Raw genomic sequence first — 20,260 nt, 5'->3', positions numbered from 1 at the left:
TGCACACCAGCTTGGGCGACAGAGTGAGACTCTGTCTCAAAAAAAAAAAAAAGAAAGAAAAATTTCCCTTCCTCTGTATTTGTAAGCAGGCGTTCCCAACCCCTGGTCCATGGCCTGTTAGGAACCAGGCCACACAGTGGGAGGTGAGTGGCAGGTGAGTGAGCATAACCATCTGAGCTCCACCTCCTGTCAGATCAGCAGAGGCATTAGATTCTCATAGGAGCGTGAATCCTATTGTGAACTGTGCATGTGAGGGATCTAGGTTGCAGCCTTCTTATGATAATCTAACTAATGCCTGATGATCTGAGATGGAACAGCTTCATCCTGAAACCATCCCCCAAACACCTGTCCATGGAAAAATTGTCTGCCATGAAACCAGTCTCTGGTACCAAAAAGGTTGGGGACTGTTGTTTTTGAGCGTTCTGCTTGTGTTATAGCCTTTGCCACAACCGTCATGAAATTGCTCAGAGGCTGGCTTACAACAGAAGGAAAAATATTGTATTTCTACACTATCTCCAAGTATTCGGGTGTCGCCTTTCTTGTTTCATGAGCCAGAACTATAGGCCTTCTTCTGGAGTATTCTGTTCACACTTTTGGGTTTTAAGCTGAGTTGCATTCAGACAAGGGGATATGGAAGGAAACTGCTAATTCAATGGTTCTTCACATTGCAGTCTTCCTTAATATGCTCACTATTAATTTTTCAGAGTCCTCAAATAGCCACTTCATGTATCCTGTCCAGGTTTTATAGTTGCATTCACTGGGAAAGACAGGATAGAGTTTGCTTATTCTGTCTTACCTAGAACAGAACCCCATTTTCTATCTTTTGATTGAAGCAAGTCTTTCAAAGGCTTTGTTTTCTGTGTGGAAGTCTAATTGTTATGTGAAACCTAAATATAGTATAGGTTTGAGTATATATATGTAGATTCCAGCAAGACCTAATAAAGAATAAGCACAACTAATTTAAAACCTATATTTCAAAGCCTCATTGATATTTATTTCCTATCTCAATTCCTTTCATCACTGATGTCTTCATTAACCTAGCTTGTTCTCTATTTTCTACTAAAATTTCTACTTAAGAAACTTATCCTTAAATTTAGGATTAGGAGACAGCATATTCATATCAGAAAGAAATCTGCATTTTTGTCAGGGAATTCAGTAAAAATTCTATACCCATTTGCATTTTGACACTACAGTTTCATTTTGATTCTATAGATAAACCTGCAAATGTATAAAACAACCTTAATACATTGGTGTGCTTTGTTGGTGCATTATTGTATAGCATCAAAAAATTTGGAAACAACCCTAGTGTCCGAGCAACGAAAGATTCATTGAATAAATAATGGCATATCCACATACTGGAGTAGTATTCAATGTTTAAAAAAGAATCAGGAAGATCTCTATGAACTAAAATAGAAAGATCTACAGAGGGTACATTATTAGGTTTAACAAATCAAAACGCAGAGAATATATATCGTATACCTCCTATTGTATAAGAAAGAAAAGAAATAATATGTATTTATATTTGGATAAAGAATCAGTGAAAAATAAGAAACTAATAAAAATGGTAACCTATAGGGGGCCAGGGGAGATGAGTGGATGAGTACAGTGGTAGGAGCAAGACTGCTTAGCATATATCTTTTATATCAGTTTGAGTTTTTAGCCATATTTAAACAATTTAGGTAAATTTTATATTATGTGGTTTTTACCACAATAACTTTTTTTAACTTTTTATTATAGAAAATTTTAAACATATGTAAATACGAAGAATGGAAAATGAACTCCCATATACCTGTTGCCTAGTTTCAACAATTATCAACATATAGCTAGTCTTGTTTCATCCATATCTCTACCCACTTTCTATCTTCTCCCACTCTCAACTGGATTATTTTGAATCAAATGTTAAAACATCATATCATTTCATCCATATATACTTTAAAACATAAGGGCTTTTTTTTAACATGACACCATATAATTATCACAGCTAAAACTTTAATAATAATTCTTTAATAACCAAATATTATTTTAATTTCCCCAATTGTCTCATAAATGTTATAATTGATTTTTTCGAAACAGTATCTAAATAAGGTCCACTGGTTGTATTTGGTGTCTTAAGTATCTTTTAATCTTAGGTTCTCCCTTTTTGGTTGTTTTTTTTCCAACCTCCTAGCAGTTTGTTTGTAGAAGAAGATGGCTGTTTGTCTTGTACAGTTTCCTATATTCTGGATTTGCTGATTGTCTCCTGTATTGTCTTTTAAACGTGTTTCTCTGAATTCTAAATCTTCTCTAAAGTGATAATTAAATATACTGGTCTGAAAGATGCAAGTTTTTTTGTCTTTATTTTTCCACCCAGTATTATGCATATAATATGATACCTGGCTGTGTGTCTCTTTGTGATGTTAAGGAGCTATCAGCCTTATCCATCCATGATAAAGTTCTTCAGAAGTTTACCAAAGAAGATTTCAAGATTAAAATTTAAATTGGATGCTGCAAGATTTTATGAAAAAGTTAAAAGGAAAGCTAAAAAGAGAAATGAGAGCAAACTATATATGTATGCTTTATATGTGTCAGTGTGCAAGGAATTGTGCAAGACTATATGAGAGATGTATGTACATCAAAGATGATATTTGTTAGAAGATATGCAAAAATTTGTATGTGAGACAGAAGGAAACAGTCCTAAAGGAAAGACACTCTCAAAACTTCATTCCCTAACAAAGCGAATTGTAGCTTTGAACCATGTCTCTTTAATTAGAGTTGCTGTTGGTATGAATAATCAAAGGTCTTGATCATGCTATTATTGGCTTTGATGCAATAAATAGAATGGTAATATTTTTGTGAGAGGGGAGGTTGTATAGTAAAACGCTTGTGTTCCGAGGCTGAACAGTTTGCTGAGGCGCTGTAAGATTATTGTGAAGGGCATAAATACTTAGTAACTTTGCCCCCTACCCCAATTTAGAATTTCTGTAAGAGAAAGAAAAGTAGTGTTAAAGGAAGAAAAAAAGCTATGCTCGACTGGGTTGTAGTGATTGGATTATGCAATATTGATTTACTGTCATAAATTGTGCACAACCAGATTTTGCTGGCTGTTGTAAATTGAGCTTATAACGTGTCAGAAATCCAAATCTGTTTTATTTCTAATATGTGAGTAGAATTTAAATTAATTCAACAGCAATGGCCTCTGTGTTCTTTTCAGTAATGAGAAGTATCATTTACATCACCACTCTGTTCTTTGGATAAATAAATTTTTTAAAAAATAAGGATTGCAATAGCCAGTGATCCAAGGCCACTAACCCTAAGTGGTTCTTATTTTCCGTCCTCTATCTCCCATGGCTCTCATTTCAGGAAACAACTACTTGGTACTAAGTTCTTTCCTTTTACTATTCATTTTGCATTTCAGCTGTTTCCTTCCATTTCCATGTGTTTAACCCACCTTTCCCAGGCTATAGTATCACCTATATTTGATTTATTCTAGGCTTCAGCTTCCCTATTTCTATTTTCTTATTCTTCTTATTTCTTTACTATTCAGACAGAAATGTGTATTGTAGATATAGAATTAATGCATACCCCAAAAGGTACCCAAGAAGCTTGCCATTTTCTCTTCTAGCACAAGGCTTGAGTGTCATGCTAGGCTTTTGGGTTTTGGCTATGATGAGGCTTAAATCCACTCTCTGCTTCTACTCTGAAACATTCCTGAGCTGTTATGTTAGCCTTAGAAGACACAGCTACATTGGAAGTTAAGTCCACTGACTGTAATATACTTGATGGGCACTTAGTTGTTCAATTATTCAGTATTATTCAATATTCAATAAAAACATGGGACCAAATTTTGAGAAGTTAGTTGAATAGCTGGAATCTGATGATGAGGATGGATTGATAAAAGAACAGGTAGATGGAAGAAGCTGGAAGGAAAGTAGGTTTGTAGGTGAAGGCAGCAAAAATCAGTTAACTTTCAGTAGAATAGTGTAAGTTAGTTGCAGTTAAATATTACACATCTACACCAGAAAGGTACATTCTATTCACCTCTTCATTATTATTTATCACAGGGATTATGATCAAGAACAGTTTGCTGATAACCAAATACCGCTGTTGGTAATAGGGACTAAACTGGACCAGATTCATGAAACAAAGCGCCATGAAGTTTTAACTAGGACTGCTTTCCTGGCTGAGGATTTCAATCCAGAAGAAATTAATTTGGTATGTATTTTCACTAATGCATGCTTGTATTATTATCAGGTAAAGACAAAACTAAAGACATATTCAAATAATATATTCTAGTGAAAGAAGCTTTATACTTGAAATCAGGCTATTTGGATTCTAGTCTAAATGTAGTCAAGATTGGAATCAACATATCTAGACTGAGAGATGTGCACAGTCACTTCAGCCTTTTATGTTGATCTGTTGGAATGTTCCAACTTTATTCCATGAATAATTTAAATCATAGGCTTCTTTTTTTGAAACAGAGTCTCGCTCTGTCGCCCAGACTGGAGTGCAGTGGCGCGATCTCAGCTCACTGCAGCCTCTACCTCCTGGGTTCAAGCGATTCTCATGCTTAGGCCACCTGAGTAGCTGGGATTACAGGCATGTACCACCATGTCCAGCTAATTTTTTAAATATTTTTAGTAGAGATGGGGTTTTGCCATGTTGCCCAGGCTAGTCTTGAACTCTTGACTGGATTTGCCCTCCTTGGCCTCCCAAAGTGCTGGGATTACAGGCGCGAGCCACTGCACCCGGCCCATGGGCTTTTTCTTGAGAAAGGTTTTTAAAATCACACCAAAATTAAAATAAATTGATTAAAGTGGCACTATAAGCATATTATTCTTGCTTTTAAAAAGCCTCTTAGCTTCTTAAACTACAAATTTTACCTTAAAGGGCAACCTAACAAATACATGAAAAAATTGCAAACCTTAAACTAGGAGTGCTTCATAAGGACTAATTTATGTACACTTATGCATATATAGAGGATTGAGTCCCTTGATGAGATAACTAGCTCAATGAGAACTGAGCACGTAAAAAAGCTAAGAAATGGTTGTCATTTAAGCCTGTTAGGATCCCAGAAAAAGATCCTGGCCAGCAACTTCAGTCATGGTCATGTTGTTCACAAATAGGATTTCTGCAACTGTGCACTGGCATTCCAGAAATGCAGTGGTGGTGGTGTAATAGTACTAGTGAGCAACATTTATTAAGCACTTATGGGTTGAAAACTGTTTTAGTTATTTACATACATTATCTCACATGCATCATCTTCATAATCAACTCTATAAGACAGGTACTATTACTATCCTCTTTTTAAAGATAAGAAGGAGAGAGGTAACAAGACCAAGGAAGTTTACCCAGGTCAATTAGGGTATTCTGATTCAGAGTCTGTGCTCTACAGTTAAGCCTCTTTTCTACTTAGTTAATTCTTCAACTCACCTTGAGAATTTGGCAGCTGAAAAATCTCTTAGAAATCATCTAGACCAACAGTTACCCAAATCTGATTGTGTATTTATATTACCAATAGTACCTATGGAAAATTTTGAATAACTGTCCCACAGCTGGAGCTTTTTATTCATCAAGCCTGGCAGGAGGACCAGGAATCTGCAGTTTTAACAAATAACTCGGGTGATTCTGATGCCTTTATTCTATGAATCAATGTTTATGAACACTGCTTGGTTCAGCCCCACCTCTACCCCCAGCTTCTGCCTGCCATTCCATTGTTTTTTACATTCTGCTTTGCAGCGGAGAGCCCCTCATTTTTCTCAGCTGCCACAATGGAATATTTGATGTGCATACCCCAGGTAGTCAGCACTGAACCATGATATTCCAAAGGATTCTTGCTATATAGATATATAATATTCTTGTTGAAGAAGTGCTGAGATTACTTTGAACATTATTTCCAAAGAGAAATTTACCATTGAAAACAATTTGTTTCAGCGCTTACTTTTAATATATTTTAGAATGTATCTGTTTCTAGTGCCTGTGGGTTTCTCTGATAATCACGTGCGTGCGTGTGTGTGTGTGTGTGTGTGTGTGTGTGTGTGTTATTCCTATTTGCCTTACAAAGCCAAGGCCATCTTTTAACTGTGAGTCAGATGTAAAGGTACTCAGGCAGTGAGACTTTAGCACATACAGTCTCCAAAGAGTTCAAATATAACATGTTTTTGGCCTTTATCAGTGTACAGCTTCAAGAACACAGCACAAATAACAATAGGAGAGGGTCAGAGAATGCAGGGAAGAAAAAATGAGGAGGAAAATTGAATACAAGGGTTTCAAAAAGAAATAGCAATCAGAAATTCAGCAATTAAATATAAAGCCTCAAATAAAAACTAATGTAACATTATTAGTGCTAACATCAGTTACTGTATAAATTTCCTTAAAACTGTAGAAAAGTAAGAATTAACAAATGTATACATCAAAGGTGGAATCAGAGTTAATAAATAACTGCCTGAATAAATGCAAATTGTTTAAATTATAAATAGGTGAACCATTACTTATTTTCTAAAATCCTGTTAGGCTTATTGTACCCTGTAAAAACTTTTCTTTGTTATGTATTTACTTTGAAGCGATCATATTGAAGTATCTTCCCTAGTTAATAGTCCTTTCTCAAGCTCAGTCAAGCTATTTGGAGCTATTAATTTTCAGGCTTTTCCCTCAGCCATGATAAATGGCAGATGGCTCTTTCAGCTCTAAATTTCTTATCCCAAAAATCATAGTGTTTCTCTAGGCTGGTCGACCTGAAATTATGGAACCATAGAATTAAGGTTTTGGGGGTGTTTTTTTGTTTGCTTGTTGTTTGCTTTAGTTTTTGTATTTAGTACTTCAGCTCTATTTAGAATTGTCTCAAACTTTTGACATTCTGATGACTAGCTAATCAATATCTATTTTATAAAACATTTCTACCACAGATCTAAGGTTTGCCTCTTATATGCCCCAATTGCTGTAGAAATGTGTTCAAACACTATTTCAAATACCATAGTTTGTGCAATGATGTTTCAGTCTACATAATCCATATATGGAATTATCTTTATTATGGTAAGTGCTTGTTGTGCCTGAAAATTCAATCTGCTAGCATTTTCTTAGATTGAAGAGAGGAGGACTAATATTTTACTACCCAGTATGTCCGGGTATGGATTATTTAATTTTTCACAAAAATCCCATGAAATAAAATATTGTTATCCCCATTCCACAAATCAGTAAGCCCAAATTTAAAGGTTTAGTACCCTAACCAGTGTTACACAGAGTAGAAATGTTGGGATGGATATTCTGATTTAGAGCTTGCTGGCTTTGAAGACCCCTGATTTCTAGTACTCTGTGATCTTTGACAACTTTGTTGTAGCCTCTCTTTTTTGTGGTTTTAGAGAATGTATTATCATTTCTGGCTAAAATTTAAAGTGTGAGCCTTGAAATGTTGCATATGAATAAAATAGGAGGCTTCATTAGAAAGGAATCATGTGGGCCTGGAGATTGCAAAAACAGAATAAATGTAATAATAGTAATTTCAGTAATTTCTAGGGGCACAGAGGGTCTATAGCTAAAAGACAAAATTTCATACTTGCAAAGGAGCTTACATGGTAGCCCTTATAGCTTGGTCTTAGGTACATTTCAGGTAAAAATCAAAGTACTCTATCTCTCAAGGTCACAAGTCAATGGTGACAAGCAAAAAAAAAAAAAAAAAAAAAAAAAAACAGACTGGAATTCCAGCAGATAGTAGGCCTTTTAAGGTTTTAAAGTTATTGTAATGATTAATGTTCCAGATCGTTTTGTCCCTTCTGGGCCCATTTTTTTTCCCTATAATAAAATTCCATCAAAGAGTAGTAATATATCTTTATTATCAAACAATAGTAGTAGATGTTTATTACCAAAAATAATATATCTTTGTGGCCTACCAAAAGATGTAGTACCTTGCATCTAAAGAGAAATCCTTGGCAATTGTTCTGTTTGTTCTTTGCACCTCTAAATCCTTATTTTCATGCTTTCTGCGATTCATATGAACTGCATAGTACTAAATTAGTTGAGCACTGGTGATTAACTAGTACTAAAAGTGAAATGCTTACTGTTTTTCATGGCTCTCTCTCTCTGGTTTTCAGGGTAAATGTAGGTAGGTCACTCCAGTAGTACCTTGGTTTTGTTATTAGTAAAATATTAGTAATCTTGTCTTCCTCTATGAATTATTTGATGATGAATACATTGATTTGGTATACTCTAAAATTGTTTAAATTACAAAGATTAAGTGACCTTATTTTCCTTTAATACTTTCCTCCTTTGTGCACCATAATTTGAAAATTATTTGAATATTTTGTGAGAGTATTGTGCCTAATAGTATTATGCCTATAGAAATGTGCAACAGGATAAGTTATGAATAGCAACGAGCTTGTGTTTCCTAACTTTCAATTGTGGATCTTATGTTTTATCTTCTAGGACTGCACAAATCCACGGTACTTAGCTGCAGGTTCTTCCAATGCTGTCAAGCTCAGTAGGTTTTTTGATAAGGTAATGGTTTCAATTAAGTTATTTTTAAACCTAATTTATATATTATGAGAGTTTAAAATTTTTTTGTAGAATCCTATGACCTTTATTTTTTTGTCCAAAACTTCACAGCCTGGAATAATCCTTGTTTTGATCTCTCTTATCTGTTGGTATAATTGCCCAAGGCCTGCTGACGTATTTATTCCACCACCAGTGTTCTCTAAGTAAAGGGCAAAAGCTACTGGATTTAAATGGGGGTTTTAAAAAGATATCTAATTCCTCTCCTTAAAAGAATTTCTACTTACCCATTTTCTAGCTCTTTTTTTCACTTATTCACCCTCCCACCCCCATAAAGGCGCTGAACTGAGGAGATTCTGCTTAAAGCCCTGAGTTCTTTTTGCTCTCCTAGCTGTTAATATTCTCTACATAAATGTTACTGTTACCTTTTAAGGTAATGTCTTCTTGATTTCCCAGTGTTTCCCTCTCAGAAATATTTGCATTCCAATTATTGACTCTCTGCTAACATTGTTTTATTGTCCTCAGCTGGAAGGAAAATGTAGAATGACTCAGCATACTGGTAAATTAGAGCACTGTTTGTCTTTCCTTCACAAAGCCATACAACTTTATTGCACATAGTTTGACCAAGTTTAAGTTGTTTGTCCAATGCTGACATTGCATAGTAAGGTAAAATAGGATGTCTTTCTGCATGTATTATTGAAAAAGGTTAATTCCTATGTTATATTTCTTTTTAAGTGACATCTCCTAAGAAAATCATCTTCCCCATAGCTCTTCTTTATCAATCATTTTTTTCTTTTAACTATTTAGGGATTTAATAATTGGCCCTTTTGTTCAGCATTGGATAAGCCCCACCTTTAGATAATTTGGGATTTAATATTTGGCCTTTTTATCAGCACTAGATAAGCTCCAGCACCCTCCTCGATTAATATTAGGCCAGTAGGAAAATTTTGCTTCACTGCAAAACTTCTTAACTGATATGTGGGAAATAGGGTACAGATGTGCCTAGATGCTGATTTCCCTCAGTTTTCAGAGCAGCCAGGGTCCTCAGGGTGGGGGGGTTGGGTGATTGGCAACCGCTTCCATTTTCTCCAGTGTGCTATACAAATATTAGCATTTTCTACGTGTGCCATGACATGAAAAATGTTGTGTAGCACTGCAAGGAGCCAGATTTTCTGTCCACATTGTTTTCAAACTTAAAATATAAGAATTTCCATTTGGTTTAGATCTATGGCTCCATCAATACAAAATTCTGTCCCTTATGAGCAACATCTTATAGATCTGCCCTGACCTGGAAAGATCCCACAGTATGTTAAATTTAAAATTTTATTAGTTCTAAAATTAAAAAATAAGATATACTAAATTACATCCTAGAGAAACTGGGTTATTGATTGGTATAATCCGAGTTGTCAGGCAAGGCTTTATTTTTTTTAAAATCAGGAGTACACGTTGCAAGTCAGGGGTAAAGAATTATGACCAAAACCAAAAAGGTAACTTCTCTTTTATTGCCTGAATCACAACAAAATGTATGTGGGTTAGGAGGTTGGCCAGACCTCCAGACTGAGGTGGTTGCCTGAAACCAAAGGAGGTGACAACCAAATTTCATCCAGTTTTCTATACATCAGTTCTTCCAGAATTTAGCATAAAGATTTCTTCTCCAGCCGGGCACGGTGCCTCACGCCTGTAATCCCAATACTTTGGGAGGCCGAGGCGGGCAGATGACAAGGTCAGGAGATCAAGACCATCATGGCTAGCATGGTGAAACCCCATCTCTAGTAAAAATACAAAAAATTAGCCGAGTGTGGTGGCGGGTGCCTGTAGTCCCAGCTACTCAGGAGGCTGAGGCAGGAGAATGGCGTGAACCCAGGAGGCGGAGCTTGCAGTGAGCCGAGATCGCACCACTGCACTCCAGCCTGGGTGACAGAGCAGGACTCCATCTGAAACAAACAAACAAAAAAGATTTATTCTCCAAAAGGAAGTCTAACTCCTTCTCCAGCCTCTTTCAACTAGTAGTAATTCCTCACACTCCAGAATAATCAGATTTTCCTGTCCTGCCATAGAGAGGAAAGGGAATCAGTCTCCTTCTTGGTTTTTGTGGGATTGTTTTAAGATGTACACTAATGATAAACCAACTTTTCTACCTCTGGGGTAAGTGAATGCAACTTTGCCCTGGTGTCTTGTGGCTAAAAATAATCCAGCTATAGTCTCCAAGACAGCAAGAATCTGGATGAATGGCTGTCGCACCAGAGAGAGCAAGCTGGTCTTGGTCTTGGATCTGGATGAATAGTCTTGGTGTTGAATCTGGATGAATGGCTGTCGCACCAGAGAGAGCAAGCTGGTCTGTTCTCATTCAGAGGAACTCTTAGCTGCATAATTTCAGATTTGAATGTCTTAGAGTTCATCTCCAGCTGATCTGTATTATTATCCGATTAACTTTTCTTATCACAGCAGGTCTATGTAAAGAAAATACAGCTATTCCTCAACTTGCAATAGGGTTATATCTCAGTAAACCCCTTGTAAATTGGAAACATTGTTAGTCAAAAATACATGTATTACACCCAACTTACCAAGCATCGCAGCTTAGCCTAGCCTTCCTTAAACATGCTCAGAACACTTATGTTAGCCTACAGTTAGGCAGAATCATCTAACACAAGCCTATTTTATTAAAAAGTTGTGAATGGCTCATGTAATTTATTGAATACTATACTGAAAGTGAAAAAAGTGCCCATTGTATGGGCCCTCAAAGTACAGTTTCTACTGAATGCATGTTGCTTTCACACCACCATAAAGTCAAAAAATCGTAGTCAAGCCATCCTAGATCAGAGACCATTTATAATACTTCCTCTGTAACCATTGCAGTTTCTCAAGTGTCAGAACAGAATTTATTATTCTTGAAAATGTTTTTCATCATCTGAAAACATGGTGCTCTTTAGGATTTACAGCAGTTTTGGGAAAAAATGAAAACATGGTGCTCTTAAACTTACTACATTTGGACATATATTTTGAGGGTTTCTTTTCAATAATGGTGATGGATTTGTGCAGATACATCTGCTGCTTGAACATGTTTTTTCTACTTATCAAATGCAGGTAATTCTGAAACTACTGAAGTAAGGGTGCAGTTAGTTAAAAAAAAGTAGACAATTTACAACAGTCATTAGACTGCTTTTGATGTTGTGTCATCTGTCTATATTGAGGACGTATAGAATTTGTCACCACTTACTATAGGGATGTGGTGGTTTGCTATGTTAAACAGTCCCCTCTTTAAGAAATAGACAAGACTATTGTAGCAGGCAAGTGCTTTTTTTATTTTATGAATGCTGTTTAGTACCTTTTGGGACTGACTGCTAGGAAACTTAGAGTCAGATTTGCTGTCATACTCTAAGAATTGCATAGGATCTTATATCATTCTATCATTATTTAGTTTTTGTTATTCATTTATTTTTTGATCTATCATTAATGCGTTTTGGAATGAGGCAGGCTTTTATGGAAATACGCTCACAATTCTGATCTCATTAACACCAGATTTTTAGCTGACTGTACTACATGTCTACTGCTATGGAAAAGATTCTTAGTTTGGATATATTCCTTTTAGTACCATTAGTGGTCGTTGCAGTTAGCCACTTTTTGCAGGTATGTGTGCTAAGCCTTTAAAATCTTTGTTTTTCACAGGTCATAGAGAAGAGATACTTTTTAAGAGAAGGTAATCAGGTTGGTATCTCTTTTCTTGATAAAATAGATTCTTAAATTTTGATAGGTGATTTCCAAATTTAAGTTCAGAAGTAGTTTTAAAAAGTTGGGGAAAGCCCTTTATAGGCACAAGCAACTGATTTCCTTCTATCCTGTTAAATACAAAAGGAGAAAATCAGAACAAAGGGAAAATAAGGATCTAGGAAACAAATATAATCTAGGAATAAGATTACATTATAAAATAGAAGAAGAAAATAATTTGCTTGGGACTCCAAGAGTATACATTCAGGGTCTGTCACAATACAAATAATTTCTATAAAAGTCTAGTAGGTATTATGAGATTTACCTTCATTCTTTCTGATTTAGATGACACTATCACCAATTTGTTGGGAAATGTTTTCCATTTTGGTAAAATTTATTTTTATTATTTAATCTGTGGTTTTCTGAGTAAAACCTCAGAAAGTTGTTTTTTTAAGAAACAACAGGCTGACATACAGAAATGGAAAAGAAGGGAAAAATTACTATTAGTATTTGAACTTTTATTGCTTGAGACTTAATGCAATTATCTTTCTTGCCTACAGATTCCAGGCTTTCCTGATCGGAAAAGATTTGGGGCAGGAACACTAAAGAGCCTTCATTATGACTGAATTACACTCATCCTTTGGAAGAGTGAGCAAGCAGTGGCAGTTTTTCACAGCTCATCTTGCTGTGTTCAATTATTACCATCACAGCCTTTTAACAAAATCATCTTAAAATGCTACCCTTCAGCCTTACCCTTTAATGGAAAAATGAAAGGAAGTGACAATACGGGAGGTCCAAACTTTGTCCCTGTTCTCTGTGTTCCTTACCTTTCTGTCCCTGTGTATAGATTATGTAAAAGCCTTGTGTAAGTATGAGATGTTGTCAAAATGATGCAGTAAATGAGCAATGACAGTGTACTGCAGAGAAAATTTACTCTTGCCTAGAACTGGAGGGTTTTTATGGGTCTGTAATTTTCCCACACTCATTGCTGAAAGCTTAATTAAGTACTTCAAAAATGTATCTCCATTGTTTTACCTTCTTGAGGGGAACGGTCTTGTTAACCAGCCCTGAGTTGTCTACCTCAAACAATCTCTGTCATTTTCAAAGATGCAAAATGGTGTTATTTAATTGTCTCCACCCTTGTCACACACAGGAATGCCTAATAATAGCAACCCTTGTCTCCCTCTTCTCTCCTTTGCAAATGGCTCAGTGACTGGAAGAGGCGGACTAATAGCCAGAGTTAAATATAAATACAAATTAATAATACATAGAGAACAGCAATACCAGAAAAAAAGAATTCTGGTAAAATGATGTGAAAAATTGACAGCTCCCTCACTCTTAAGGTTGCTGCTATATGCAGTCTAGGTTTTCTGTTTGGAAATAGGTGGGGTAAAATCTAAGACCTGCACAAGGGCAGTGAGAGACATTTACAGCCTCCTCTCCATTTGTTTTTTTAAGGAAAAGTCAACTCCTGAAATGTCCCTTAGCTATAATCAGAAAACTAAGAATATTATTCTGTGTCAACAATGTATTTATGGAGAGAAGTAAAAATAAGTTCCACAGCAACACATTTACATGAATTATGAACTAGGATTCTTGGATTTCATAATCACTCCAAAGCTTTTTGGGGATGGTGTGTGTGTGTGTGTGTGTGTCCGTAATTGTTCATCATTACTTTTTTTAACCTATCTTTTTGCTTGCTTAATCTTCTCTGCCCCAGTTCTTCCTGAGTATATGAATTTGATTTCTAAAAACAATTTATTCAACACTTTATCACCCATATTCTCTCTCTGGCTCTGCTGCAGGTCTCTGCACTCCTGATTTTGCTCCATACTTTTAAATAACAATAATAAATATACAGTTTTCATTTCTCATTTAAAAAATAGGTGGAAAACACCAAATTCACTTTCTATTCCATTTTAATTAGGTTTCAGAAGTATCTTGGAAATCAAGGTATGCTGCAAGAGGATATTAAAATAAGAATGTTAGAGAGTCCTTTTAGAAAGGCAGTCTTGGGAATTTGGAAAAGGATTTTTAAAGCAGCTTTCATCAGCTAGACTGTTCTCCAGCCTTTCTTTACTTCCTCTTTGAAAGGACATAGCCCTGGTTTCTTTTTGACACAAAGGAAAGCTATGCAAATCATGATCTGTATGTAGAATGGGTCACAAGTATGTTGTTGCATAGGCTGTACAGTTGGGAAGTAGAAACCAAATGCTACCCAGAGACCTAACCCAATTAAGCTCTTTGTATTTCTCCTTCAAGAAATAAATCTTCCTTCCTTCTTTCTTCCTCTTTCTTTTAATTTTAAAAAAATTCATCCTGATTTTTTTATTTTCTATCTTATTTAAAAAATAAAAATAGGCCAGGCGCGGTGGCTCACACCTTTAATCCCAACACTTTGGGAGGTGGGTGGATCACTTGATATCAGGAGTTTGAGACCAGCCTGGCCAACATGGGGAAACCCTGTCTCTACTAAAAATACAAAAATTAGCCAGGCCTGGTGGCACGCGCCTGTAATCCCAGCTACTTGGGAGGCTGAGGCAGGAGAATCACTTGAACCCGGGAGGTGGAGGTTGCAGTGAGTCAAGATCGTGTCACTGCACTCCAGCCTAGGTGACAGAGTGAGACTCCAACTAAAAGAAAATAAATAAATAAATATATAAATATATAAATAAATAATAAAAGTAAACTATTGCTGATGACTCCAGGGTCAATCTGGAAAAATTAACAGTATTCCTCAACTCCATTACTTTCTGCAGCCAAGCTTGATTCCTTGAATTATAGTTTTCTAAGAAAAAATAGTTTTTAATAATCTAAGGTAAATTTGTTGCAATTATTAGCAGCAGCATAATAAGGCTTTTTGCGCAAATGAATGTTATTAGCTAGAGTTATTCAAAAAAGAATGAAGCACAATTTTTGCTAGGACTTCTTGAGAACTATTCATAAAAATGCTTTTAGATAATAAACAAGTATAAATGTCAAAATATTTTTTTAAAAGTATAATTGGCCAGGTGCTGGCTCACGCCTATAATCCCAGCACTCTAGGAGACTGAGGCAGGAGGATCACTTGAGCTCGGGAGTTTGAGGCTGCAGTGATTCATGATTGCACCACTGCCTTCCAGCAGCCTGATGACAGAGTGGGACTCCATCTCTTTACATATGTATATCTTACTCTCTTGATGGGACAAGTTGGTAGAAATAAAGATTTTTTTTTTTCTGTTGTGATTTCGGTGTCTAACCAATTTTCTGACTCATTGTGAAGGTGACCAGATATGAAGGCATATATATGACTACTCCTCTGTCCCTTAGGTGTACAAGACTTAGCTGGAATCCAACTAAAGATTTGGGCTGGTCTCTCTATCTTAACGTTGATGGGATTCAGGACACATAACCCCAAAATATTGCACCCTGTTATTTGAGAAAACTGCAGAAGCAAGGTTTCTCATACTTTCCCCTTACCCCTTCTCCCCTGAAGCAGGCCATAAACCCTAAGTGGCTGTTCCCTGAAGTAGATCATAAAACCTTCATTCCATAGGTACCCTTTATCCTCACGGATACAGAGACACCAAGAAGAATCTGGACAAATAGGACTTGCTAAGTTCTCCACAGTTTATTACCATTAGATTATGTCCTTTTGTCCTCTGATTATACTTCTGCATAAGACTGTACATAAAAATACACAAGTTTTCCTATTTTTTGTCTTCATTTCTGAAGATTCCTGTCGTGTAAAACTTACAGTAAATAAATTTGTGTGCTTTTCTCAATAATCTGTCTTTCGTTATAGGTGCCTCATTTGTGAACCTAGTGATGGGTGAAGAAAGAAAGCTCTTCTCCGCTACAGTGCTCTAAGAAAAGCTATTCCCAAAAGAGTTGATCCATATTAGCTTTAGCTCGGGTTCTTAGAATTCCTCAAACTTGAGGCATTCATGATATAATCCAGGTGCCCTGACACTGTTGTTTTTCTGTTCATTCTGACAATGAACTTCATGGAAATGATGTGCAGGGACATCAGACTGAGGTGAAGAGCTCCTAATTGCTCCCTGTAATCAGAGTTTCTGAGTCCTCATTTCAATAGTTTGCAGTAGCACCCACCATAGGTAGGACCTTGTATGGGTTACTAGATGGTGGCTTAATTGAATTTTTTAAAGCACAGGTAACATCCTATTTTAAGAACTTTAAAGGTCTAACAGGGTGTCTGCATTGGTTTAATATATGTTAAAATTCAAAGGAGGAGTCTGTTTTGGGGAAAGGAGGAGAAGGAAATTAGAAATTCATTTCTCCGCAGTCCCAAGACTGAGCTAAATCACTGTGGTGGGAGAGGAAGGGTCGCAGGAAGTCTAACCCTGTGTCTCAAATATTTCACAGTATGTTTGCCTACACAAAATATCTGATGTTAGGGTCAGCTGGGGCTGCTCCATAGCATAGTAAAGGAATTGAACATCCAGTTACAATTAATCTGCACCTCCATTAAGGACTCACATGGAGGGCTTTCAAACTCTAAAGTGTGTAAGAATCCTCTGAAGTGCTTGCTGAAAATGCAGATTCCAGGATTTCCTCTCTCTTCCCTTACTCTCCCCTTTCTATATGTATAGGATAAGGCCAGGATTTTGTATTTTTAACAGACAGGCCAGATTTTTCTCATGCAGATAAGTCAGGATCTAGCCTTTAAGAAAGACAAATAAACTCATCAAAAAGTAGGGAATATAGATTGTGAACTCTACTTTATGAGTGCCATTATAGCAGAATTCATCAAAGCGCATCTTTGGCTGCCTCAACCTGATCTCACCTTAATGAACTGATCCACTCCTCCCCACTCAAAGCTACATATGCCAAATTAAACATGAGATGATTGTCATGTCTTCTGTTGGCAAAACAAGTATTTGTCTTTCATGTATTGCTATCATTTTTATTACTGCCACTGTTTTTCCCCTGGGTTCTGTTTTTAATCCAAATATATTTATTTCTAACCAGTGCCTTGCCATCTTACACACAGCCCCCTCTCTAGTACTGTGTTTTCTCAGCTGGCTAATCACTAAGCTTTACCAAGGTCATCAATAACTAATGACAAAGAATGGAACCCCTAAACTCCAACCAAGGTGTAAAACCTCGCTCAGTACCATCAAGTATATCAGGTAATCTCTGTGTTCCATCTTTTTCTCGGAGACATCTGTCCTGGAGTCCTCTGATGCCTAACTCCGTTTTGGAGTGATTACTCTGTAGACCTGTCACACCCTGCTTCACATTACCTTGTAGCAATTCCTGGATGTAATGTTTTCCACTTTATATCCAACTCTTACTCTATGGGACTTGGCTCAGACATAGTCTCCTCTGGGAAGCCCTCCCTGGCTCTGCTCGTCTGGGCTACGTGCCCACTAGTGCTTCCCCTAGATCCCTGGGCTCTTTCCTGTCAGAGCACTTATACTATGTTGTGATGGTTTTCAAAATTTGTTAAATAAATGAATGTATAATTACATTAATTAAAATGAAAAGCCATTAGACATAGAATCAGAACTATCTGTAGCTGTGTGTTATTTATTCTCCAATCCCAGCAGGACATGATGGCTTATGCCTGTAATTCCAATACTTTGGGAGGCTGAGGCCAGAGGATGGCTTATGCCTGGGAGTTAAAGGCTGCAGTGAGCTGTGATGATGCCACTGCACTCCAGCTTGGATGACACAGCAAGACTCTGTCTCTAAAAAAAAACATTAAGTCAGGTGCAGGGGTTCACGTCTGTAATCCCAGCACTTTGGGAGGCTGAAGTGGGAGGATTGCTTGAGCCTAGGAGTTCAAGTTCAGCCTGGGCAACATGACGAGACCTCATCTCTACTAAAAAAATTTTAAAGTAGCCGGGTGTGGTGGTGTGTGCCTGTAGTCCCAGCTACTCAGGAGGCTGAGATGGGAGGATCGCTTTAGCCCAGGAGGTTGAGGCTTCAGTGAGCCATTTTTGTGCCACTGCACTCCAGCCTGGATGACAGAGAACCTGTCTCAAAAAAAAAAATTAAATAATAAAATAATATTTTAATATCCCCTGTGTGTATTCTCTCCTTTTAGAAGGAATCCCTAAAGTTTAGTGAAAGATGTATTCAACTTTAAATATTTTCAAGCCCCTCAAAGTAATTTTAATCCAGTCAAGGAACTGTTAACACTTTCTTACCCCTTCAGAAGTCTCTCTCATACCTTAGGAAAGAACTGAAACACTTCTTAAATCCGCCTTCACAACTGGTTCAATGGAAATAACAGAAAGTTTGTTGAAAAATAAGGCAGTAAAGATTTCCCTTTGTCTTTTATTAGCTCCCATTTGTTTATCTAATGACCAACTGCTAACTTCCAAGATCAATAGAGATTGAAGGCCCAAGGTATTCATAAACTTAGATACACAGGAGATATTTTCTTCGAATTCAGTTTCAGAGTCTGCATGTTATAGGAATAGTGAAAACTTAGCCTCAATAAAGCTAGGGCCTCCACCTACCTTCCTCCTAGGTTTGCATATGAATTCCAGAATAGTTTATATAATGCCACAATGCCATCTGTCTATGCTGACATATGCTGAGGTTTCCTATCAGCTGCCCGGTCCGTAGGCATCAGTCCACATGGTTTGCTACCAGCATGTTTCCTATCAACATGTCCCCTTTTGTCTGGCCCAGTCTGTGCTAGCACCTCATACACAGGCAATAATTCTGCTGCTACTGCAGTATGTTGGAGCCTGGGGACCCTTGGAGGTTGTTTAAGCCCATTTATCTAAAGCAGAGGGTCTCAAACTAGCAGCCTGTGGCCACTTCAAATCTGCACATGTTTTTCAACCTGCATGATTATATCAGTTATTTATCACTGCTTAACAAACCACCCCAAAATTTAGTAGTGTGAAATACACCATTCTATTTGTTCCCAATTCTATGGCTCAGCAGTTCGGGCCAGATTTAACTGGTGGTTCTTCTGCTGGTCTTGCCTGGGATCACACATGTTCTGCAGTCACCTGGCAGCCAGACTGCCTCATTCACATGTCTGGCAGTTCCTGTGGGGCTTGCAGGGCTGTTGCCTGGACCTCTGGAGGCCAGCCCAGCTTCTCTGCACTGTGGTCTCAGGCTGCAAGAATGGGCCCTGTCCTAAGGCACAGGCATGTTTCAAACTCTGTGTCATGTTTGCTACTAGCCAAAGAAAAAGACCCTACCTCTTGATGGGAGGAACAGCAAAGTCACATTCAAAGGGGCACACATACAAGGATAGGAGGAATTGGGGCATTTTTTGCCATCTACTACAGGGTGGTTTCTCTGTCTCTCTCACTCTAATTACCAATGGTTAAAAATGGGAGCTTCATCTTATCTTGAAAAATCAGCTAGCCTACTTTATTCACTTACACTTCCTCCCTCATCTGTTGGCATTTGAGTTGTGATAATGCCTAATTTACAAGATTGTTTTTGTGAAGTTAGATATGGAAAAATCTGACAAAAGCAGAAACTCAATATATGTTTTCTCCTTTCTGAACACCACTAGTCCTGAAGCTGCTACCTGCCAATGACCAAGGAGAGCGGCCAAGATGAAGAACAAGGGAGTCATAGAGGAGGTGGCTGGAGAATAATCCCTTGGTCTGTTTTAGAAGTATAGAGGCATTAGGAAACAAAACTCTTAAAGAATTTATAAGAAAACTAAACGTACTTTAAGAAATTAAAAGGAGCAGTAGGAAACATATCAGTTTGCTCTAAGTGAAATATTTCAGGCTCTGAATGGTTCACCCAAGAACCTGAGCTCATTCCTGGGAGGCACCTGCAGAAAACTGGTTCTGGTCCTGGTCCCTGTCTTCAGGTGGCTGTGTGTAAACATCTTACCCCAGTGTAAACATCTGCAGCTGGTAAATGCCTGGGGGTTTTCTCACTGCTCTCCAGGAGACTCAGCACTGCCCTGTTCCTTCCTAGCCTGAGTCAGGACTGAGCAGAGAATCCTCCACCACACACAGCAGGCGCTATCTGCCACAGTTCCTTTCCCCGATAGCTTCAAATTCTCTGCCTTTTGAAATAAGCCTACTTTTAACTGGAATAAATAATTGGTCAATCTCTACCTCAGGTGAAGAGGAACCAAGCCTCTGGAAACACTTAGGAA

The 20,260-nt window shown here is 37.4% G+C and overlaps 1 protein-coding gene across 1 annotated transcript in view; it reads left to right on the top strand.

Annotated features, from left to right (window-relative positions):
* The window catches only part of RABL3 (RAB, member of RAS oncogene family like 3), a 55,881-nt gene extending 39,949 nt beyond the window's left edge, over positions 1 to 15,932 (top strand). The window contains exons 5-8 of the mRNA XM_003825166.7: positions 4,041 to 4,191; positions 8,395 to 8,466; positions 12,127 to 12,165; positions 12,726 to 15,932. Of these exons, the coding sequence (XP_003825214.1) occupies positions 4,041 to 4,191; positions 8,395 to 8,466; positions 12,127 to 12,165; positions 12,726 to 12,791 (328 nt within the window). The 3' untranslated portion in view covers positions 12,792 to 15,932. The remainder of the gene's footprint in view (positions 1 to 4,040; positions 4,192 to 8,394; positions 8,467 to 12,126; positions 12,166 to 12,725) is intronic.
* The last annotated feature ends 4,328 nt before the right edge of the window (positions 15,933 to 20,260 follow it).

This window comes from Pan paniscus, chromosome 2, assembly GCF_029289425.2.
Source record: "Pan paniscus chromosome 2, NHGRI_mPanPan1-v2.0_pri, whole genome shotgun sequence".
NCBI lineage: Eukaryota > Metazoa > Chordata > Mammalia > Primates > Hominidae > Pan > Pan paniscus.
The sequence above is the reverse complement of the archived record's forward strand: the minus strand, read 5'-3'. Positions and strand labels throughout refer to the sequence as shown.